At 38.3% G+C, this 23,027-nt stretch overlaps 1 protein-coding gene across 1 annotated transcript in view; it reads right to left on the reverse strand.

The window, feature by feature from the left end:
- Nucleotides 1-1,649: 1,649 nt before the first annotated feature.
- The window catches only part of PDE3B (phosphodiesterase 3B), a 1,918,808-nt gene continuing 1,897,430 nt past the window's right edge, over nt 1,650-23,027 (reverse strand). Inside the window, exons 15-16 of the mRNA XM_044082789.1 lie at nt 17,889-18,147; nt 1,650-4,285 (exon numbers count right to left, since the gene is read on the reverse strand). Coding sequence (XP_043938724.1) covers nt 4,053-4,285; nt 17,889-18,147 — 492 coding nt within the window. The 3' untranslated portion in view covers nt 1,650-4,052. The remainder of the gene's footprint in view (nt 4,286-17,888; nt 18,148-23,027) is intronic.

The raw sequence follows: 23,027 nt of genomic DNA on the forward strand, positions 1-23,027 counted from the left end.
CCATCACAACACAAAGCCACATCTCACTGTGTCTCAACTACCAAGCCCATAAGGTGAAACACTCCACAACCAAATATTCTGGTCATAGGAGACTCCTTTCTGAGGATTACTGATGTCCCTTGTACCAGACTGGATAAGGAGAAGGTTAGTTAGCTGCTTGTCAGGGGACAGGATCCGTCAGATCACACAAGCACTCCGGTTACTTACTCCTAAGTACCAGTATGACTCGTCCATAGTCCATATGGGCATGAATGGCCTGAGACATACCTCCTTGGACTACATGGAGAGAGAGAGAGAGAGAGAGAGACATGACTCTCAGAATATGTGTCACAGGCAGATATGAGCCAATATCAACCTAAAATGATCAACTTTGCTCAGACACATAATAAACAGGTTATGATCGGCGACCCATTCATAATCCTCTATACTATGTGTGGTGCTGCCATTTACTTTTGTTACAAGTTCCAGATGACTTTCCTTATGATACTGCCTGCTCAAAGGTCAATACTACTTTGAGCATTAAGTTTTGAAAATATTTCTGTACACCCTTGGTTGAAGATATTTAAATTTAAACTGTGAAAAGGAATCACCAGACTTATTGCATAATTTGTATAACTGGAAAAAAAAACACATGATGGGGCATGTCAGATGCAGTATTCATCAAGTTATATGCTCCATGAACTACTGACAACTGTTAAGAGCTAAAACTGAGGAATGTTTTATTGTTCACTTTCTGTTACATTGTTCCCAGGTATTTAAATACTTCCCAAAAATGAAATGCCATGTCTTTCATTAAGTACTGTGCCAGGTAATCACTCTGATTTTTTTGTATCAGTAATGTTATCTTCTGTAATTACTTCATTCAAGCTTCTCTCTCCAAGTCATTCTCTTGTACAGCTAGCCAACCATGTCAATAAAACAAATACAAATAAATAATCTTATTTTGAAGTGCACCTTTTTCTCTGTCTGCATGCATTATTTAGGGTTGTTACAATCTGTCAATGATCTAATTAATGGCTCAGTCAGTGTATTAAGTACAAAAAACTGGAGCAAGGAAACTGAATCCATTAATTTTGCTTACTGGCTGTGGTTATTTTAATGTCATCATACTGTTTATTTTACAGTTATGGAAATGTTCAGTGATCACATTTTAATTAAGACCATGTTCTGTCTAAATTGGGAAAAATAACCTTGAATTTAAGCCCTAGACATTATGGGGAACAAAGCTCACCACAGCTCTCATGCAGAAGCTTCCTCCTGCACCCACTTACTTAATATAACCTATTCCAAGTTCATGCAACCTATGTTTAAGTTAAGCATTTTTGACTGAATGCTATCCAATGAAATGGGCATTGATAAAATAACCAAATGCTTTTTCATGCACACAGTGTTGACTAAGATCACATTTGTGAACATTGCAGCCTAATGAAAACCCAGTGCAGGCAAATCAAAGCTGAACTAATCAGATGGATTCTAAAACTTACCTTCCCTGCTCGTTACACTGCATAAGAGTTTGCAAGTGCAGTGTACCATAAAAATACAACTATACAATTTCAAGTAACTGACATACATTTGGGAAAATACATTACATTAAAATTAAATTATGAAGACAATATGCATATCAATAAAACTGAGTGCTTTTGGAACACTTTTTCATTTTAACTTGCTGAAGTTTATTACTGGTAAAAATGCTTAGTGGGAACATTGCCGAAGTAAGTGATGACTGGGGTAAGAGAAGGAGAGTTTGGCACAGACTGTGTGTAATAAATAACAGAGTGTTTAGTGATTTACCAAAATAAGTAATTGTAAAGAGAAATACAAATACATAAAGTACCTACAGATCGTGCCTGCTGAATTTACATAGGTCAACAGCTTTAGAATTAAAAACTCTGGTGACGACTGTAATTGCAGGTTTTCTATGTACAACATATTTTCAGAGGCAGATATAAAAATGCTTTGCATTCAATACAGTCCATTGTAATTAAAAAAAGGTTTGACTGGATTATACTTTTATCAAGATGATAGTCTGTGCAGAATTTAAACACTTGTTTGGTATGAAAAGGTGCACATTTACTTGCTTTTATACAGTCTGCATAAGAAAATTACACACCTGCAGCCTAATACAGATTACAAACATTGTGTATGAGTTGTACATGCGTTTCCTTGCAATTATCTTTATAATGGAGTCTTTCTGATAATATGGTCATAATAATTATACTGCTTTTGTGGAATGTCTGGAATATATATATATATATATATATATATATATATATATATATATATATATATATTAAAAATAACAGAATTACAAAAAATTCTCCATACTTTGTGATAATAGTTGTATAATACTCTGAATTATAGCAACTCAATAATATATAGGCATTCAGAATCTTATAACTGTTTACTGCTGTTATTAGGTAGTCGACAGTTATAAGATGCGACATAAGCACTGAACCGATTTAAGGCTGTGTTTCTCTAATGCTTACTCATGTGTCGCTTCTCTTTTTCTCACGCAAACAACAAATAAAACATACCCTGCACTACATAATACAAGTGAAATATTACTGAAGGCTGTTGAAAAGGCAATGGTTATCCACAGATCTCTTTACTAGACTAACAATCTTACTATGTACAGCATGGTTTAAATTAAAGTTATACTGTATGGGAATACACAAATTACAGTATTTAACAGTCAGTGTTACATTCTCCTGTGCACTCAGCAAGAAGTACACCATGTGTACACTGTCCTAATATGAAAAAATACATTTTTTCACACCAGAGTTATCATACAGCTGCATACATTATGAAGACGGCAAAGAAACCTGCCATCTTATTTATTCAATGTACGCATTTGTTTTATTTTTAGTTATATGAAAGCATCGGTGAGCAACCACCTACATCAGGAATTTGCAGCGAGTTATCCCTGGGCAAAGGTGCATGTGTAAAGGAAATATTAAAGCATCTGGCAGTTAAACAAAGTTTGTTTTTGGAAAATCTTTGTTTCACATTTTTTTTTTACACACACTCATCAGTCCAGACATTAGCGTACAAAGAATAAATAAACTAAGTTATTTCACTTTTTTCCTCACCAAAAGGAAAAAAAAAATCAAAATTTGATGTGACACCTATGTGAGACTTAATTCCTGTGTTTTAATTATCGTGCAATATTCTCTATCGGTCTCTAAATATGAATCCTGAGTAACAGTGAAAAAATACATTATTGTCTAAATAAAAAAAAATCCCTTCATTAAAAAAATCTTCCTTGTTCTACCACAGAACAGTAACCAAATGAAGGAAAACAGATGTTTCTGGGAGCAGACCAACTTAGTTTGTCAAAACGTGTTCCTGAACTTTTCTGCAGGAAAATAAAAACCATACAAGGCAGATTATACACAATATTAAAAGGCATCAGAAAATGATGCAGCTTGAAGTTTTCAGTCACAGATTTAGAATTCAAATACTCTTTTCTGTCACAGTCATCAAAATGGACTAGCAAATATGGATGAACAGCACTGACTTAGGTTGCTGAGAAAGATCCATACACCATAATCTGTGCTGCAATGTTCCAAACTGGTTTTCTATCAGGCACAAATGTTTCCCAATTCATTGTTGAAACAAAAAGAAACATAAATAATAAATGCTGACAATAGGAAATACTTTCATATAATCCATCAATGTCCTCATTTTAACAAAATGATCTGGTCACTTTGGTAAATGTAGTCACAAGAACAGATTTTCTGAAATTTTTGTAAGTACCTCATGGAAAGTAAGCGCTTTGTGTTCAGCAAGGCAGCATCACAAGGTATTTCTGCACCATGGGGGCATGAAAGAGTCGATCATTGTATTGTTGTATAAAACCTTCAATCTTTCATTAAAGTTTTATTTTCCATGGGTTGAAAGTGCATTTGAGTGTGAAACCTGCTCAAGCAGCAAGATCCCTCTCACAGTATTAAGGCCTTTTTCAGCATGACACGAGGTGTGATTTTTCTAATATCAACACAGTGACAATTTAGTACATGTTCTCCAATGCAATACAGCAGTGTAGTAGCACTTCAAAGTTTCTTTTCATCTCCCTGCTGTCTTTCTTCTTCTTCATCTGCTTCCTCGATTACCTGGATTTCATCTGATGTTTGAGGTAAGGATGAATTATCTGTCTGCTGTTTACTCAGTTCTACTGTGCTCTTTTCCTCCTCCTCAATCAGTTTCTTCCATATTTTATGATTTTCAGTCAAGTGGTGCATTATTTGGCAAAATATCCTCTGCCCACGTTTTCTCCTCTGAGGTTCTGTGAAAATAATATTGTAAGCAAGTTAGGTGTCTTTATTTTCCAGTAAATTTAAAGCAGCAAGAATATGAAGTGTTGATATAGCACCAATAAACAAGGATTACATTATCCATAAACCTATGTTTATAACAATTAAGCTAGTTTCATGCATAAAATTTCAAAACACAGAAGGTTAAACTTGGCAACCATGAATGGAGTACATCTGCACTATGTTCATCACGGACTGTACACCATTGCTGGAATGGATCTCGCCATAAAAAGTATGGTCAGAACAGTACAGTGAAATCTCAAGTTTATTAACGCCAATGTAACAAAATACAGAAAAAGCAACATTTAAAGTTAACTTGGCAAAATGTTCTTTTAAAATAAAGGAAAGAAAGCAAGTTCCTGTATGGCTTTTGCCTTGCAATTCAAGAGCATTTTTAAAATGAAAAAAAACAGAATGCCAGTGTTCAGACTCCTAAGCTGCATGGATAACATGCATACAAACACACTTCCTTGCACTACAGCAAGGCTCTAAACCATTTCAATTCATGAAAGGATACATAACAAATCTAAAATGTACTGTATAGTTAGCATCTGATATATCCTTTTGCAACAAATTATGTATATTAAGAGGTTCTTGCAATGAGAATCATAAATGTACAAAACACTTTCTACCTAGAACAATTCTTGATGACACCTTCAAAGTAATACTTCTATAATATGGGAAGCCTCACAGACTCTTCAGTTCTCATCTAGAGGGACCACATCAAGAAAAGCACATAAAAAAACTGATAGAGTGAAAAACACAGCCTGGAAGAAACTACAGGTGCAAAGTACCCATGTAGGGGCAAAAAAAAATAAAAAAATTCCCAGATAAAGAAGACAACCATAAATGCAAACAACTAAGGGTGGGAAAGCCTGATGCAAGATTTTCTCTTGAATCCTTCTGGGTACCAGTAGGTTCAAACACATATTCTTTTTCAGTGATCTAACATGCAAGTCAAATAAAATAAGTAATCAGGAAGCACACGCCTGTACAATATAGGAAGTAACATTAAAGGGGATCCTCTGCATAAAGGACAAATTTGATTTAATTCTTAAATGTGAAACCCAGACTACAGTAGCCAATGAATATGCACAGTGCTTCAGAGGTCAATGATATGTAGATTTCAATTGTACACACCAGTTTAAATTAATTAAGAGAAATCTTCAAACATGGCTCCAGACAGCTTTCAGAAAGTTTTTATGCTTACTTCTTGTGTAATAGAAAATAATGCTACTTAATCAATCTCATGCAGATGCATGGCTTGAAACATGCAAAACTCTTTTTAAAGAAAAAAATAAAGCCTAAAACTACAAAATTTACATAGTCTTGTGTTGCAGGGGGGAATCAGACCGACTAAGAAGCTGCTGTGTTTCAACCACCTTCCAAACGTTATGGCAGGAATAGAAAAATTAAGAAACAGAGTTGAGTTAGCACAGTATAGTTAACCAGATATCTAATCTTGTTTTGCAGTATCCTTTTTAATCAAACAAGCGGAAGTACAAAGTTCACATTATACTCAAAACACCTTAACTGTGCCTTCTAATGTTGAGTCCTTTTGTCAAAATGACTTCTTCAGATCTTTATTTTGGGCTAATACAGAAGGGAATCTGGTACAGGGTAGGACAGGGACCCAGCAGCCATTATTATTCAAATTCCTGTGAAAGGATTGGCTAGAGGAAGCCAACTGCATGGAATAATAGGACAGCAATGCTACAGAAAGTTGTGTACATCTTAATTTGCCCAAGTACCCTGGACTGGTCCAGCAAGGTATATGGAAAGACATGCTTAGAAAGGCTAGCCCTTGAACGCTCCTGGCTACTGTGTTACTACATTAATCTGCATCTGAATCTTATCCTGTTAATCCATACACTTCTTTGCTAACACACTGGTAAGGTTATCAATGAAATGCAACAGCATGCCATGCCTCAGGGCAATATTAAGTGCTCCATATGTTCGCTAAGCATTTCCTGCAAGTAATCCATCTAACACATAAGGCTTAATATGGAAAATTACTAGTGTGCTAAGCATATGACTTTAGCAGTGCATCAACCCAGTAGTGCTCATCTTTGACAGAAAGAGGAACAAAACAAATACATTTAGATTTAACACTGGTACTTCCTGTATGGTTTAGGGCAGATTAGGTGGGGGACTAAGATCTTGCTCATCTGCTGTCTTGTTTTGCTTGAATCCCAACAGTACAACAGCTGGCATTATCTGTTACTACACAAACTACACTTTGGAAAATCACAAAGTATATAGTGCAGGGAATGCTGTCCTCAGAGAGTTCAGGAAATCTGTGGATGTAGAGTATTAGAAGTGCTATGCTAACTACTATGACATTCTAAATGACTACAGATTTAAAAAAAAAATCACATATGATTAAACAACATCATATGATACAAGATCATATGAATAAGCAGAATTTTCCATCCCAGTTGAGGACCCATTTCCTCAACCCCTGAAGTGACTTTAAGTCATTATTTAACATTAACAAACACCTCTGTGCATCTCTGTTGGTGTAGAAGAATAAAGCCTTGACTCTGCTCAGGTGACCAGAATTCGATTACTGGCTCAGGAGCTTGAAGGAGCAGTCAAGAGAGGATGGGTGTGCCCATACTGGGAGTGAAGAGTCAGTGGTTCTGGTCAGCCATGCCTGCAGCTCCAAGAAAGACATACTTATGCTGGAGGGTGGGGGCAAGTTATGAGCACAGTGCTGGTATAGTGCAGGGTGTTGGCAGGCCATCCACGCCTGTGATGGTAGCCTTTGCCTACATGTGTGAAGCAGCGTGCAAAGGTGGGTCAGGGCACAGCTGGCCAATATGCAAACATTAACACTGAAATGGAGGGGTGTTAGGACATATATAATGTCCTCAAGTCTTTTGGATATCATTAAGGATGGTCCCCAAGGATAGCTCTTGCTCCAGTAGACCTAGCTACTCTTCTCTGGGGAATAACTGGGCTTGAGTCCAATATGGAAAACTTGGTTTACAATACACAATAAAACACAGCTAACCAGCAAGATAGTCAAACCTAGACACATCAAAACTGAATCAACTCTAGAAATGCCAGCACTAACTACCACAGAGTGAATGTCCATAATTCTGACTGAATAAACAGTGAATAGTAAAACAGACAAGATTTTGTCAAAAGAAGTCCTCTTAACTTACTGTTTTAAGAAGAGTACGCTTGTATGTTTACTGTTCAATGCAGTTTTATTTACACTTGCTTTATTTAATCTAGAACTGGCGTTTCTGTATTTGGATTATATTTAGGATACAAACTAATACGAATGTTTAGTTCACCAAGCTTCTTTTACACAAGGTTGGATAGTCTTTTCTCATGGATAAAAGCACTCACGCAGACTGCTTTTGTGTGCAATGCATCTTGCAGTGCAAAAATGGAATTATGACAAAAGCACACACTGACAAAAAGGCAGACTTCGGAGTCCCAAACTTTGACAGTTTTTTTCCCTGCATGTATCGATCTATGGATTGGCCCAATAGAAAAATGAACCCATGATGTTATGAACACATGGTCTATTTTTTACTGCAGCAATAAAAACAAAGTATCAGTGCAAGTGTACTTTAATGTGTTTTAAATATTGGATTTAATGCTACTGCACATCTTATTAGAACAAATGGAAGACTTTTAGACAGTGAAATAATCTTTTCTCTTCGGTTTTTTGACTTAATAGTGCAAGCTAATTTTTTCATATACCTAGGAGTAAAACACAAAATGCAGAAAAGGAATGCAAATTAAGTTTATATTCTAGTACCAGTGGTGGTGCTGCAGTAGTGTTGTCGCTCACACTAAGACATTGTTCCGTTCGATTCTCAGCTAGAGCGTCTTCTGTGTGGTGACATGCGTGAATGGGCGTACCTTCGTTGAAGGTTGTGCATCAGGGCCGGCAACTCGTCACGTAAAAATCTACTGCCAATCATTAGCGGACCGGAGTTCCGCTGTGGCAACCCCTAACCAGGAAAGGCCGAAAGAAGCAACAACATTCTAGTACCCGTGCAAAGACAGAATAACCTTTTGTGTGCTTCTCAGCTGTGGGCTAATGTTTTTATACACACACACACACACACACATATATATATATATATATATATATATATATATATATATATATATATATATATATATATATATATATATATATATATATATATATACATACACATATATATACACACACACACATAAATAGGGATGTGTCTGTCCACATACAAAGATGAACTTCATACACATGCACGAATGTACTGTAGTCTAACATTTGTGACTGTTAACACTTTAAATTTAATGAAAATGGATGCAGGGGGCATACTATGACATAAAGGCTTAATGCAAGGGGGAAACAAACAACTAAGCAAACATTTACTGTATTTCTAATTACTAAAAAGTACACTTATGAAAATAAACAAAGTAACAGCAGATGTCAGAATACATCAATCTTCCAATAGCCTAAGCTTTATGGAGACGTATCCGGCCAAGGACTGGATGATCGGCCAGCTTCCAAACCTTTAGGGGACCTTCTACACTTTCTAACTGCTATACAGCTGGATGACTGCCATATAAAGACAGCAGTTAGAGCACTAAAATCTCAGAGCTTTCTTGCCTCAGACCAAGGACGCTAGGAAAAAAACGGAACAACAAAAAAAACATACCCTGGCAGAAAAAAAAAAAAAAAAACAACCAAAAAAGTGGGATGTGCGGAGGTTGTTTGCACTCCAACATCTACTGCTGTTGTAAATTTTCTCACACATTTTTACTATGTTCAACTTATATCACTACCGCTGCAGTGTAAGCTCTATTTGATGAATACCAAAGCTTAGAAAGAAAGGGAGGAGGGAGAATGGTCAGTGTTTAGGAGTCCTTGGAGAATAGCTGTAACAAAGCCTGGCCTGAGAGAAAGACTCTAGCTTTCAATGATTGGTAAAGATATTCACAAAAGACTAAGCAGCTGCCTCCAGAAGAATTTCTGGAGTCTACTTCTTTCCAAAAAGTCACAGAAGTAACCCTATTAGAGTGGGCTCTGACTTTGCCTGGATGTGTCTTGTTATAGTAACAACACAAGAAACAGCCTGTGACATGCATTTAGAAATTGTACATCTCCTTTTTGCCTAAGTAAGAAATAAACTATCAAAATTCTTAAGAGATTTTTTTTGTCAATGTAGTTTATGAGCTAAATGTAAACATCCAGAGTTTGAAGAATCTTTTCCCTTATATGTTTTAGTTCTTGAAAGAAAAAAAGAGATGAATACCATGGCTCAATGTAAACTCAAACCACTCAAGGCAATAAGAAGGGACTGGTTCCCGAAGTTACCCTATCTTTGTGAAAAATGTGAGTGCCAAATCACCATAAGAGCAATAACTGAGATAATCACCATTCAAAGATCAGAGCATTGAGCAACACTGTTTTCCAAGATAAGAACTTTAAAGTAACCTCGTGAGCAGGTTCAAAAGGAAAATGTGTAAGTTTGTATTTGTGTAAAATTGAGATCCCAAGGAGGAACCACTGCCTTCTAGGTGGATGCATATGCAATACCCATTTCACTTGAGGTAGTCTAGAAAGGGAATGATCCAAGGGTAAACCAGCAGAGATGCCCAAAGATTAAATTTGACAGAAGAGTAAGAAATGCCAGAGGATAACACGTCACAAAAATACTGCAGAATCAAAGGGTTCTGAGCCTTAAAAGGATATTGGTTCTTGATTTGGCACCAACTAGAAGATCTTAGTTAAATATGATTGTTTAGTAGCAGGTTTCTTAGCCTCCTTTAATACCTGCTGCACATCCTTTTGGAAGAGATGTCTAAAAGGCAATAAAATTCTATCATCCGGGTAGTAGCTGAAGATGCTGAATGGAAGGATGGATCAGAGGAACCTACATCTATTGAGGAAACTTGTGGTAATTACCCTTGGCCATTTTCAATAGAAGAGAGAACCACTGTTGCCTGGGCCAAGAAGGCACTATCAGTATTATCTTTGGAGTCCTTCTGAAACTATAGAAGAGCCCTGGTTATCAGAAGAAAGAATGGAAAGGCATACAGAAGTATTCCTTTCCATGGGAATGAGAAGGCATCTTTCTGACAAGTTTTTTTGTGTAAGAAGACCTGGAAAAAATGTCTTTGCCCATCTGCTGTGAATGGAGTCAAACAGATTTACTTGAGAAGTTCCTCACTGATGAATCAATAACTGAGACACACCTATGTGCAGCTTCCATTTGCAGAGAGTCTGCCCTGGTCAGGCTCAGCCTGTCTGCCACCAAATTTTGCTCTGAAGGTATGCAAATAGCCTGTTAGGAATAGATTGCACTGAGAACCAAGCTACTGCAGCCAGTCTGCAAAGGGGGTTGGATCTGATGCTCCCCTTCTTGTTTATGTACCACGTGACTATGGTGCTGTCTGTGATTATTAGTACAGGGACTAGAATCCAAAGATTGTTTAGGGATTTGAGACCATTCATTAGCTTCATCACTTCCCTGAAATTTATGTGCTTCAATCTGTCCTGCTGGTTTTACAACCTCTCGACTTTCACTCACTTGGATACATCTTCCCAAGTAAAGTCAAGACATTTGTGGATTTAGACGGAGTAGAGACTGGTGGGGAAAAAGGGAGGCCTTGGTTGAGGGACAACTGGTATATACCCACCAAAAGATCTCCCTTTTGATAAACCTCAGCACTGGTATCTGAAGGGATAGGGGGTGCTCTGGGTTGGGTCCAGACTGATCTATGGAACCACTGTACATTTCTTGTGTGACGTTTGGCCAGAGGAATCAAGAAAATTGTACACGCCATACAAACCTATAATTCTGAGATACTCTCTAACAGATACCAGATTTTGGCAGAAAAAATGTCTATTCCTTTCAAAATTCCACTTGGTCTTGATGACAAAAAGCCATCATGAGGGATGTATCCAAGAGATATTCCAGAAACACTATCCTGTGAGACAGAATGAGAGAGGATTTCTCTAGGTTTACTTGAAATCCCAAATTGAGGAAAAAGGTCTTGTATTCAAGAAACAGGATTACTGACAACTATTAAATGGGACTGCAAAAATAAGGCAGTTATCTAAATATGGAAAAATATAAATGCTGTGTAACCTGCAATGAGATATTACAGAAGCCAAGCATTATGTGAACACTCTTGGAGCTGTGGACAATCCAAAGAGTAAAACAGAAAATTGAAAATGTAAACACACAGAAAATCTTAAAAAGCATCTAAAATCTTTGAGAATTAGAATTTGATAAGCATCCTTTAAATCCACAGTTAACAGAAACCTTAAAGTGGAACAAGAGGTAACAAAATGGCAGAGAGGGCATTTTGAATTTGAATCTTGATGAGAAAACTTGGAAAAGAAAGTTCAAGAACAGATTTCCAGGATCCTTCGTTCTTTGACACCAGCAATATTCTTGAATAAAAACTTTCCTCGTCTGATTTGCAACAACAGGTCTGTAACCCCTCTGAGACAGAATTTGATCTAGAAAAGGAAGAAACAGCAAGGTCTGACTAGGTGAATGGAGAACAATCCCTTGAAGAAGAGAAAGAGAATCCCACTGTCAGATGTAGCCATTTTGAATGATTCTCAAAACCCCTGTTTAAAGTTATCTGGTTCCACAGAAGGAAGTGGGGGCCTAGAATTTGGTGACGCTTTACTGGACTGCCATTTTGTAAAACAAGATGGGGCATATAATCAATCTGCATTTTTAGAAGAAACTTTCCTTCTTTTTTTTCTAAATGTCTGTTTGCATAAACTTTACTGGAACTGACTATTTTGTTTGCTACAAAAAGATCCTGAGCTGGACGGAAAGTTTCAATTATATTTAATCATTTGGGGGGAAGTGGGGTTTGAAAAAATCTAGGTAACTCTCTGAACTAACTTTCCCCTTTCATCAAATCTTTTGACAACCTCAGCACAGAAGGGCTAAAATTACACCTCTGTACCCAGGGGAGCATTCAGGAGTTCAGCTTTCACATCATCTGGTAAATTCTGAGAATGCTATTTTCTCATCACTGACCCAGTGGCAGCTGCTCTCAAAAAACAGCATCAGCAGTGTCATAAGAACCTTTTAGAAAATGCTTAGCTATCAGAGTCACGGAGGAAAGTAAAGAAATTTGATTTTTCTTAGTTTCTGAAGAAGGCAATTAACTTTCTCATACTGTCAAAGGAAGCTAGAAGAAACTTAGATGTGCAATCCTGACAATTCACTATTCTAAATGCCATTGTGGAAGAAGAATATATTTTCTTCCCAAACCCATTAAAACTCTCTCATTCTTTAGGATGGAACAGGGTTAGCTGCAATAAGTGATTGGAAGTTCTGAAAAATCGAGATACTACCCGAGTTGTCTGTGGACATCCAAGGTATGAAGTATCCTTTCTCCCTCATTTTGAAGTTCAGGAAAGAACAGAGAGATATGGAAGAGTTGGCTTAACGTAAACTCAGATACAAGTTTAGGAATAAAAGAAGGATAAGTTCTCAAAGAAACTTGGTCATTGTGCAAAATGAGATAAGATTGACCCACCACAAAAGTTGGCAACTCAGACATTCTTCTTGCAGAGGTCAAAGCTATCTGTAGAACTGTTTATCATTTTAAGAAACTCGAAACAGCTACATGAGCTGGTTCAGATGGAGCAAGTGTTAGCTTCTATAACACAAAATTAAGAGTCCAATGCTGAGACATCAGTTTTCTTAGAGGTTCGTTATGCAATACCCCTTTCAAAAACATTTGATGTGGGGATGTCTTGAAAGAGGGTGATCCAGATCCATGGGCAGAGACTCTAAAATGGCCAACAAATTCAATCACCTACTGAAGCTTGATATAGGAGTAAAACAGGCCATAGGAAATTAACTCTCACAAATATTGTAAAGCCAGAAAAACAATATCCCTGAATGGGTGCTGGTTATGTTGTTGGCACCAAGTAGAAAAACCTTTCCATTTGCTAATATATGACTTTCGAGTAGCAGGCTTTCTTGCCTCTTCAGTACACAAGTTCCTAAAAGTTAAGACCCTATCATCCAGGCAGTCAGTTGAAGTTGTTTGTGGTTCAGATGCATCAAACACCCATATTCTTGTGTGAGAAGATCCCGTCTGTGACAAATGCTTGAGGTAAATGTCCCTGGCCAATTCCAAAAGAAAGAACCACCACTGCTGCCTGGACCAGAAGGGAGTCACCACAAAGATCTTGGGGAAGTCCTCTGAATCTTCAGCAGTACCTTGGAGTCTAGTGAAAACAGTAGGCAATCATACAACATTCTTCTCCAAATAAAAGAAAAAACATCTGGCTTCCAGGCATTTATAGAGTCCTGGAGCAGAATTTTACCAGCTGATTGTTCAGAAAAGAGGGAAAAGGGTCTAACTGAGAAACTCCTCACAGATGGATCAAATCTTGGAAAACCCCTTCATCTAGTTTCCATTTGTGAGGGTCTAGTCTGCCTTTGTCCTGCTCAGCTTGTTTGCTACACAATTTTGCTCTGATGGAATGTAGGAAGGTTATACTGCGAGATTATGCTGTAAAATTATATCCCATGATAATACTGCTAGTCTGCATAGAGGGTAAGATCTGGTTCCCTATTGTTTTTTTATAGAACTATTTCCTGTGGTACTATCCATAACAACTTCAAGTGGTCCTGTGGACCAAAGGTAATTGAGAGAGTTGAATGTCTTGATAAAGGTGAGTCTCTCTTTTACATTTACGTGCTCATGTCTGTCTTTGTTGCTCTAGACACCTTGTACTTTTAGCAGTTTTAACACTACTCCTCTAGCAATGTCTGAGGCATCTGCGGTGACTGACTGCTTGGAGGAGGGGAGAAGGGAAGACCTGGATTTTGGGACATTTGATGTCACTACCAAATGATTTCCCTTCTCACAAATCCCAGAACTGGAATCTGAAAAGATAATGGGCGTTAGTGCAGGGACCAAAAAGGCTTCAGATACCACTGTATCTTTCTCATGTGGGTCTTGTTGGATGTATCATGAGAATCACAGATGCCATGAGACTCAGAATTCAGAGGTAAACCCTTGCAGTGACCTATGACGGAGTGGAAAACCCCTGAAATAGATCTAAATACAGACCTATTTTTTTTTCCTGTAGAATAAAAGCTTTTTGTATTGAGGCATCTAGCAGACAACCCACCAACACAAACCTGTGTGACTGAGCCAAAAAAGACTTGTGTTTTCTTGGAATCCCAGCCTGCAGCTGAGATCTCTTACCCAAGAGAGAGATTCCTGACACTTTGAAAAAGACTCTGTAAAGATAAGCAGATCATCTAAACATGGAAAAAATGCATATATCATGTATCCCACAATGGGCCAGAACTGTAGCTAGGCAATTTAACACATTTGGAAAAGAGGATAGCCCAAGGGGTAAGGCAGAGAACCAATAACTGCGATCCAGACCATAAAAGAAATGTCTGAATTCTTGACAGAGAGGAATGTGATAAGCATCTTTTCAACCTAAGATTACCAAAAAAAAAAAAAAAAAAACTCAAATAAGGGAGAAGAGGTAACAGCTTGTAAAGTGAAAGCATTTTGAACTCTGGCAGTGTCACATACTGATGTAGGAAAGAAATGCCCAGAAATGGTCACCAGGCAATTTTTTCCTCTGGCAACAGAAATATTCTTGAATAAAAACCTCTTCCCAACTTGGAAAGAACTGTTTGTATTATCCCCTGAGAAAGTGTATGCTGTAGGACAGAAGGGAACAGATGGTCTTGGTGGATATGGAATAATTCCTGGAAATAAGGGATTTTTTCTCACTGCCATCTTTTATCTTGCTGAATAGGTCTCAGAACCCATTTGTTTGCAACAAACTGTTGCTAAAGAAAGAAGTGGAAATTGAGACTTTCTGGAAGGAATAATGGACTGAAAGGGTGGCATGGGAGAAGGTCTTTTACATGCTAGCCAGCATTTTGCCGAGACTGTTTTGCTGCTTGCCAAAGCTGGACATGGGGGAAAATACCTAGGAAAAATTAGAGAATGAGGCTGAAAAAATCTGACAGATTCCCTGTTAACAGCTTTCCCCTCTCATCACATTTTGATAACTTCTGCAGCACAGCACCCAAAAACAATCTCTATCCACTGGTGTATTTAAAATCTCATTTTTTACATCGTCTGGGAGGGTCTGAGAATGCAGCCAGGCAAGCCTTCTCAACACAGTACCAGTTGCAACAGCCCTGGATGTAGTATCGACAGAGTCATGAACACACTTTAAATAAGTAGTGACCTGAGAAACAGAAGAAACTAAACCACCCAAAACAGATTTTTCCTCACAGGAAGGATATGCAGATAAAACATTCCTCATACTTTCACAGTCACTCAAAATATATATGCCCAACATTACAAAATTCTAAAAACTGAAGTTGCAGAAGCATGCACTTTTTTCCAATCTTGTCAAAAGGGGAAGGATAAGAATTAACAAAATGTCTTATAGCAGCTGGTTTAACTAAAGCCATAGCTGCTGGGTCAGGTCTTGCGTGAGTGCATAGAAATTTGAAAGTCTGAGGAACTTTGTACATTCTGTTTTCTTGTGTGTGGTGGCTCTCCGGGGAAACCACAGGCTGTGAAAAATACATCCTCCATAGCTGACAGCACTGGGGAATGGGAGGAGGTTCTGGGAATTCCACTTGTAACAATTCATAGCATTTTCTGAGGGACTGAAAAACCTGTTTTCTCCCATTGAAAACACTGGCACATTCTGGAAATAGTCTCACACAGAGTCAGTCCTTGACAAAGAGATTCAGATCACATGCTCTAATCGCAGAAGAAAACCCTGTATTTGTACATTCCTATTCCTCTCCACATTCAATTTCTTGCATCTCCATCTGCTAAGAAGGGTCAAAAGCCTGTACAAGACCCTGAGCCAGGATTAATAAACTACTCCTGTACAATGAAACTGGAGCAGGAGAAAATACATGTTTAGCTTAGTTTCTTTTTGACAGGAAAATTAGGAAAAACAGGGTTAATAATGGCAGCAACAGCTTCCCCAAGGATGGGCACAACATTTTGGCTAAGCAGGAGCACCATCCCTGCCCTATTCCCAACATAGACAAAAGTGGTGCTCCTTTGCCCACTGAGGGGGGATCCAAAAGCCACACAGGACGTGGTTAACCTCTGGTCCATAGGCGTTGTATGGGCAACAACAGACAGAGCTGGTTAAAAAGATGAGTAATGAAAAAGAAAAAGACACAGCAAACACCAGCGATTAAACCAAATATCTTTTAGTAATAACCATCTGGTACTTCGGCTTGTTGCCTTCAAGAATATAGCACTGCACACATCCAAACAATTTATACCATGAGTAGCCTAATTAACCAGCTTTGGCCACAGCAAAGCCATCCACCTGTGGCTGAGGCAAATTGCTAATGTGTTGTGGTGGCAAAGGCTACTTAGTCAACCTTTTCTTTCTATAGCAGGAAGAAGGACTGACCATGGGACTGGTAGTTTGTTCCATGGTCAAGATGAAAATACTGCTTCTTTCATCAGAAAACATAACACAAGCTGGAAAGTTTTAATAGTATAAAGTCATGTTTTCCACTAAAAACACAGTCAAAAGCACTCTTATATGGCTCTCCACTGAAATGTTGGCAGTGGAGTTGCTGAGTGCCAAATAAATAAATAAATAAATAAATAAAAAGATTGAAAACAAAAGAGAGCAAATCTTGAAAATTAGTGTTCTCCTTAAAACTCCCGCCCCCCACAACCCCATAACTTACTTATACCAACTCCATCGCCATACCCCAGAGAAAAGGGAATATTTTCAAACTTAGTATATGTAAGTCCAATCTTTTGGCCAGTCATTCACTACATTTCTTGACTCACTCTACTGGGTCCCGATATTTCAAATGGTTACCCCCATATACACTATACTAGCCCCAAGAAGGAACTTAAAGTTTCTTCACAGAAAAAATGTTTTTAGAATGTTTAAGTCAACTTTTAAACTGCCAAACACAAAACTGCACTCCAATTTACAAGTACTCAAAGTTGCATTGCAGTCAATAAAAACACGTAATACTCAGTTAAAATGGAAAGTAAATGTAAACACTAAAATTAATATGTGGAAGTTTTTTCCTCAACGGGAACTCATATGCCCAGCAATGGAAAAGCACAAACCGACTGTCAATCCTCAAAGGCCTGTAGAGGGGCTCTCTCGTTGGCAGTTGGAAATCTCTAAAGGGATCATCACCCAAACCTGTCTTTTTAGTCAGCTCAGCTTGAGCTGACTAATGGTTTGCGTGCATGGAAAGTGCCTTGCAGCTTTGAATGCTGGCTGGCTGTAATATACTCTGCAGGATATAACCAATACAACTTAGGCTTCTGTAGCAGTGATCACTATGAAGATCTTCGTCAATGTATGTATCTGTTTAACAATCCTATTTAGCTGAAAAATATTTCAAAACCTATAAAATGATCACTTAAGAAATCACTTTGCATCAATATGTACAGAACACCTGTAACAGTCTTTCTTATGAAAATGAGGTAAATTCCTTTACTCATGTAACTGTCCCAACACATTTACTACACAGTTTTGCTAATTAAAAAAGCACTGCTGATACAGAACAACCAATTTCTTACTTGGCTCAAGATCATCTTCTAATTCATCGTCGGTTTCTAATTCTTCACCCTCATCTTCCTCATCTTCTGCACACTCAGAGGGATCTTCACCTTCCTGTTCATCCATCCACTGACCTGGAAGTAGCCCTGCTGCATCATAGGAATTGCATAAAGGCCCCACAATATGAGTAATAAAAGACTCTTGCAATTTTGCCAGTTGAGGAGCTGAACGGTCCATAAAAGGGCTAATCGGTAAACCAATGCTTGCTTCGTCATCGCCCTATATAACAGTAAACATCAGAAGTTACATAAATAGACTGCTGTACAACACAAAAAATATTATAGTTATGCAAATATTTAAAAACTGGTTATGAACTCAACAAATGCTGATCCCTTATGCTGTATGAGCTGAATGAATTAAAGGACAAAACAACCACTTGCTGTAATGTTGCGTCTTTCGGCTTTTCCCGGTTAGGGGTCGCCACAGCGAAACTCCGGTCCGCTAATGATTGGCAGTAGATTTTTACGTGCCGAGTTGCCAGCCCTGACGCACAACCTTCAACGAAGGTATGCCCATTCACGCAGGTCTCCACACAGAAGACGCTTTAGCTGAGAATCGAACAGGACAACGTCTTACTGTGAGGTGACAACGCTACCGCAGCACCACCACTTTAAGTGCTGTAATATATTTACTAATTTAATGTCATGTGGCAAAACAATTCCAGACCACTTAAAATGCCTTTTATACAAAATAACTTGTTCTTAGATGACACTTTCCTGTATCTAGTTTGAGCACAGTCTAGTAATTTAGCAATTCAAAAACAATGTGACTGGTAATGCTTACCCAGAACTACTGGATTAACACATTAAAAAGCCTAGACCATTTGCTAGCCATGTAACAAACTGCCTTGAACAACTTGTGCAAAGTCTTCAGCAATTCACAGACCCTTATTCCACCTACTACCTTCATTTATTACACTTGCATTTTTGAAAATCTGCACTTTTTTGTTCACAAGCTAGAAAAAAAGGTATGGACTCAGTTTTGGACAGCATACACCATCAGTTCTGCAAAGCTTGCATTTGTGAGTGGCAAACTACAGCACAGATTACGTACTCATTTTTATCCTGTAAGAGATGACCTGTTACTTGCAGGTCAACTGTGCTGAATAGCAACAAGACAGATTCACAAATAAGTTAAGCACAGCACAGATGACGTACTCATTTTTATCCTGTAAGAGATGACCTGTTACTTGCAGGTCAACTGTGCTGAATAGCAACAAGACAGATTCACAAATAAGTTAAGCACAATCACTGCAAATCTGTTTTATGTCACAGCAACAGATTAACAGCCATCACAGCTGGCAATCGCTTCTGCCTTGAACCCTGCATGGTTTAAATCATCAGTTTGCAAGTTAGACCCACGCAATTCTTTAAAACAAAGCTGGAACTTTACTTTTTTTTTTTTGTTATAGTTTCTGCTGTTAATTTATTCACTTACAATTTCCAGTACAAGTATCATACTTTGTAAATAGATGCAAACTGCAAAATCCAGCAAAATGGATACAGTTAGTCATTTTGTCTACAAGTTTCACGGCTTTATTAGCCCTCGAAGATATAGTCAAAAAGTCTGAAAACAAAAAGGAAATAACCACCACTAAGCTACTAAATAAACAAAAAGAAAATAGTGGTATGTGGTGAATGTACAACAAACGCGTAGGAAATGCATTAAATACACCACAAGAATAATTTATTGAACCGCACACATATAATTAAGCGCTTTCATCCAGCTTCAATCAGGACTTCTTCAGAATAACAGCGATCATAAAAGAAACACTTTAAATACCTTAAAAATGGTGCCAAATGCACATACAAAAAATTAAAAGGAAACTAACCCTCCAATAAAAACAAGTCTAAACTAAAATCCAGTATTCATAACCTGCCCTAACCTAGGACACGGAATAAAAAAGAAAAGGAAATTTTTCTTTAAAAATGTACAAATCAAAATATATTCAACAAGAACCTTTTAAAATTAGGTACAAAATAGGTCTACTGCCACAGGAAGAATGATGTGTGTAACACAGAAAAAGTAATTGAGCATGCTTTACAACATTAAAAGGTGATTCTGTGTTAAGAAGGCCCCCCTAAGAAAATATATATATATGTTTTTGCATTTAAGAGTACAAGAATTAAAATAAAAACTACATTAAAAGGGACACAAGATGTGCAAAAAATATGATGCAACTCATCCTCATAATTTTGATGCCCAACACTTTAATATTGGCTTAATGGAAACAATCATTCAATCCTGGTGCAGTGAAAGCATTCAAATTAAACTGCCACCAGGTCTCCCTATACTGCAACCAATTTTCCCAATCTCCTCCTCTAGGATCCATGTTAACCCGCTCCAGAATAACAAAAAGGAAATCGCTGTGTTTGCTGTACCAAAGTATGTTTAAATAAAGCAATACTGGAGTTCTTTGCCGTAATGCAGTATAAATGCTCATAAATTCGTTTACTGAAAAGATCTCTCTGTCTTCCCTACATAAAAGCATGTGCATTTTTTTGCACATAGCTAAATACACAATTTCCTTACTAGAACAATTACCTCTTTTAAAATAAATCTTATTATGGTGGGGGTTACCTACAGTAACAGCTTCCTCTTAGTAAATTAATTTACAATAAGGGCATCTCCCATATTTTTTAGTACCACCACCATGCCTCTCATTTTTCTTTTTAAAACTTCCTTCAGATATGCACTTTAAATTCTTCCCGGTCTTAAAGCCAAATTTTGAGTCCATACCCCATCTCCCAAACAGTTCATGGTTAAATCTCAACAGATTTCCAATTATTCAGTATAATAGTTTTAACAGAATTTGCAGCATGGTTATATTCCAAGACCATGGCTTTATTAAAGTCCCCCTTTAGTCTTATCTGTTCATTCACCTTATAGGTTCATAAGTTCATAGGTAGGTACTAGGTTATTGGCCCTAGGGCCAATATAAGACTAGCCAAAAGGTACTCTGGCTTTCTAACCAAGAAAATTATTTTCTGGTGCCAATGTCGAGCAGAGCCACAGAAGTGATCTCCAGGGTGAATTTCCTATCTCCCATCCAATCATCAAGATTTTTCATGAAGAGTGCTAATGAGCTTTGTTTGATATAGATAGGTAGCTTGTTCCAGAGCATGGGAAGTCTCTGGGACAGCAATCTATCCCTCCAGCATTTTCTGTTTATTGTGGTGACAAGGTTTAGGTCCCTAGAGCATGTAGCTTGGAGGGATTGGGATTTCGAGCATGTAGCTTGGAGGGATTGGGATTTCTTTAAGTGGAGCATGTCCAAAAGCTCTGGGTTTGACATAGCTTTGTATGTTAGGCAGAGACCACCTCTGAGTAGGCGATATGTGGCAGAGTAAAGCTGCAGTTTTTTGAGAAGATCTGCATAGGGCATCTGTTTGAGGCCGGTAATCCTCTTTACAAGGTATTTCTGCAACCTTTCCAGTTGTAGATGTCTTGTGAGGTACATATCAAAAGGGGCGTTGTACTCTATAATGGGTCTAATGAGTGACGAGTAGAGGAGAACAATGACCTCTTTTTTCCTGGATGAGAAACCTTTTGTGATGAGGTGTGCCATGTAGAAGGATTTCCTGACTACTGTGGTGATGTGATTATCAAAGGAGAGACTGCTGTCCACCTGTGTCCCAAGGTCTCTTATCACACTTTCGGTGTTAAGTAGACTACCGCTTATGTGGTAGTTCATAGGTACAGAGTTTTTACCAAAAGGGAAGACAATGCACTTTTTGGCACTGAGCTTGAGGCCATGGCTTTGATACCAGGCATCTGTCTCAGCGAGGCCCTTTTGTAGGATGTCCACAACTTTTGGAGTTTTGATTATGGCTCCTAGTTTGCAGTCATCTGCCAACTTCGTTAGCCAAAGACCTTTTGTGTTAGCCTGTACTTCAGAGAAGTAGACACCAAACAGGAGAGGACCCAGGACTGAAACCTGTGGTACTCCACTTGTCCCTGGTCTGAAGGTGGATTTGGAGTCTGCTACTTTCACAGTGTGGGTTCTGTCACTGAGCCAGTTGGCAACCCATCTTGTGACATAGGGATTTATACCTAGTTTAGTGAGTTTATCTATAATTCCAGAGTAGGGGATGGTATGAAAAGCCTTGGCGAGATCTAGATAGGCTGTATGAACAACCTTACCCTAATCTACAGCTTTGGTGACCGCTTCAAAGAAGTCTATCCGGTTTAGGAGACATGATCTGCCATTTACAAACCCGAACTGGGTCCAGAGTTTGGAGATTCCCATTGTCATTGTTTATAAGTTCCATGATGATAAGTTCCATAGCCTTGCAGATCAAGCTTGTCAGGCTAACGGGGCAGTAGTTTCCGGGGTCCATGGTGGCTCCCCCTTTGTGGAGTGGGATAACTATCGCTGTGTGCTATTCAGTGGGCACATAGCCTGAGCTGAGGCTATGATTGAACACGGTACTTTGGTGGAGTGCCAGTTTGTTCTGTAGTGCATGTAGAATGCAGCCTGGGATGTTGTCAGGTCCCATGGATGCTGTGTTCTTGGCTTTGGAGAGTGTGTTTTTTACCTGTTGCAGCCGTGATTACAGGAACTTTGCATTCTTCCAGTATAGAGATGGGCCCTTTAGGGGATGAGAGGGGGATAAAGTTAGCATTGAACCTATCTGCCAGGATGTTGGCAATATCTGTAGGTTCTGCATATTTAGTGCCATTGTGCTGTAACTCAGAGCAGATCTGAGTGTTGCTACTGAGGTTCTTGACATAGCTATAGAATGCTTTGTGGTTGTCATTAGAGTCAGTGGCAATTTTGTTTTCGTAACTAACTTTGGAGGACTTTATGAGGGATCTCAGCTTTTACTGAGGCTGACCAGGGAGTTCCTCCGATCATGGGATTTTAATGTTTTTTGCAACAGTTTCTTTCTTCTGTTGTAGAGTTTGTTTACGGCAGGGGAACAACAGATTGGCTTCCTTTTTTTGGAGAATAGCATCTTGGTTCTGTTAGGGATTGCACGATCCATGCACTTGTGTAAGTGCTTATAAAGTGCATTTGTGTAGGATTCAGCAGTCATACCTCTATTGTCCGTCAGCATGGGTGTCGTGAAGTTTCCCACTACTGTCTTAAGAAGTGT

The sequence above is a fragment of the Protopterus annectens genome, chromosome 9.part0, assembly GCF_019279795.1.
Source record: "Protopterus annectens isolate FY-2018-M chromosome 9.part0, PAN1.0, whole genome shotgun sequence".
NCBI classification, from domain to species: Eukaryota; Metazoa; Chordata; order Ceratodontiformes; family Protopteridae; genus Protopterus; species Protopterus annectens.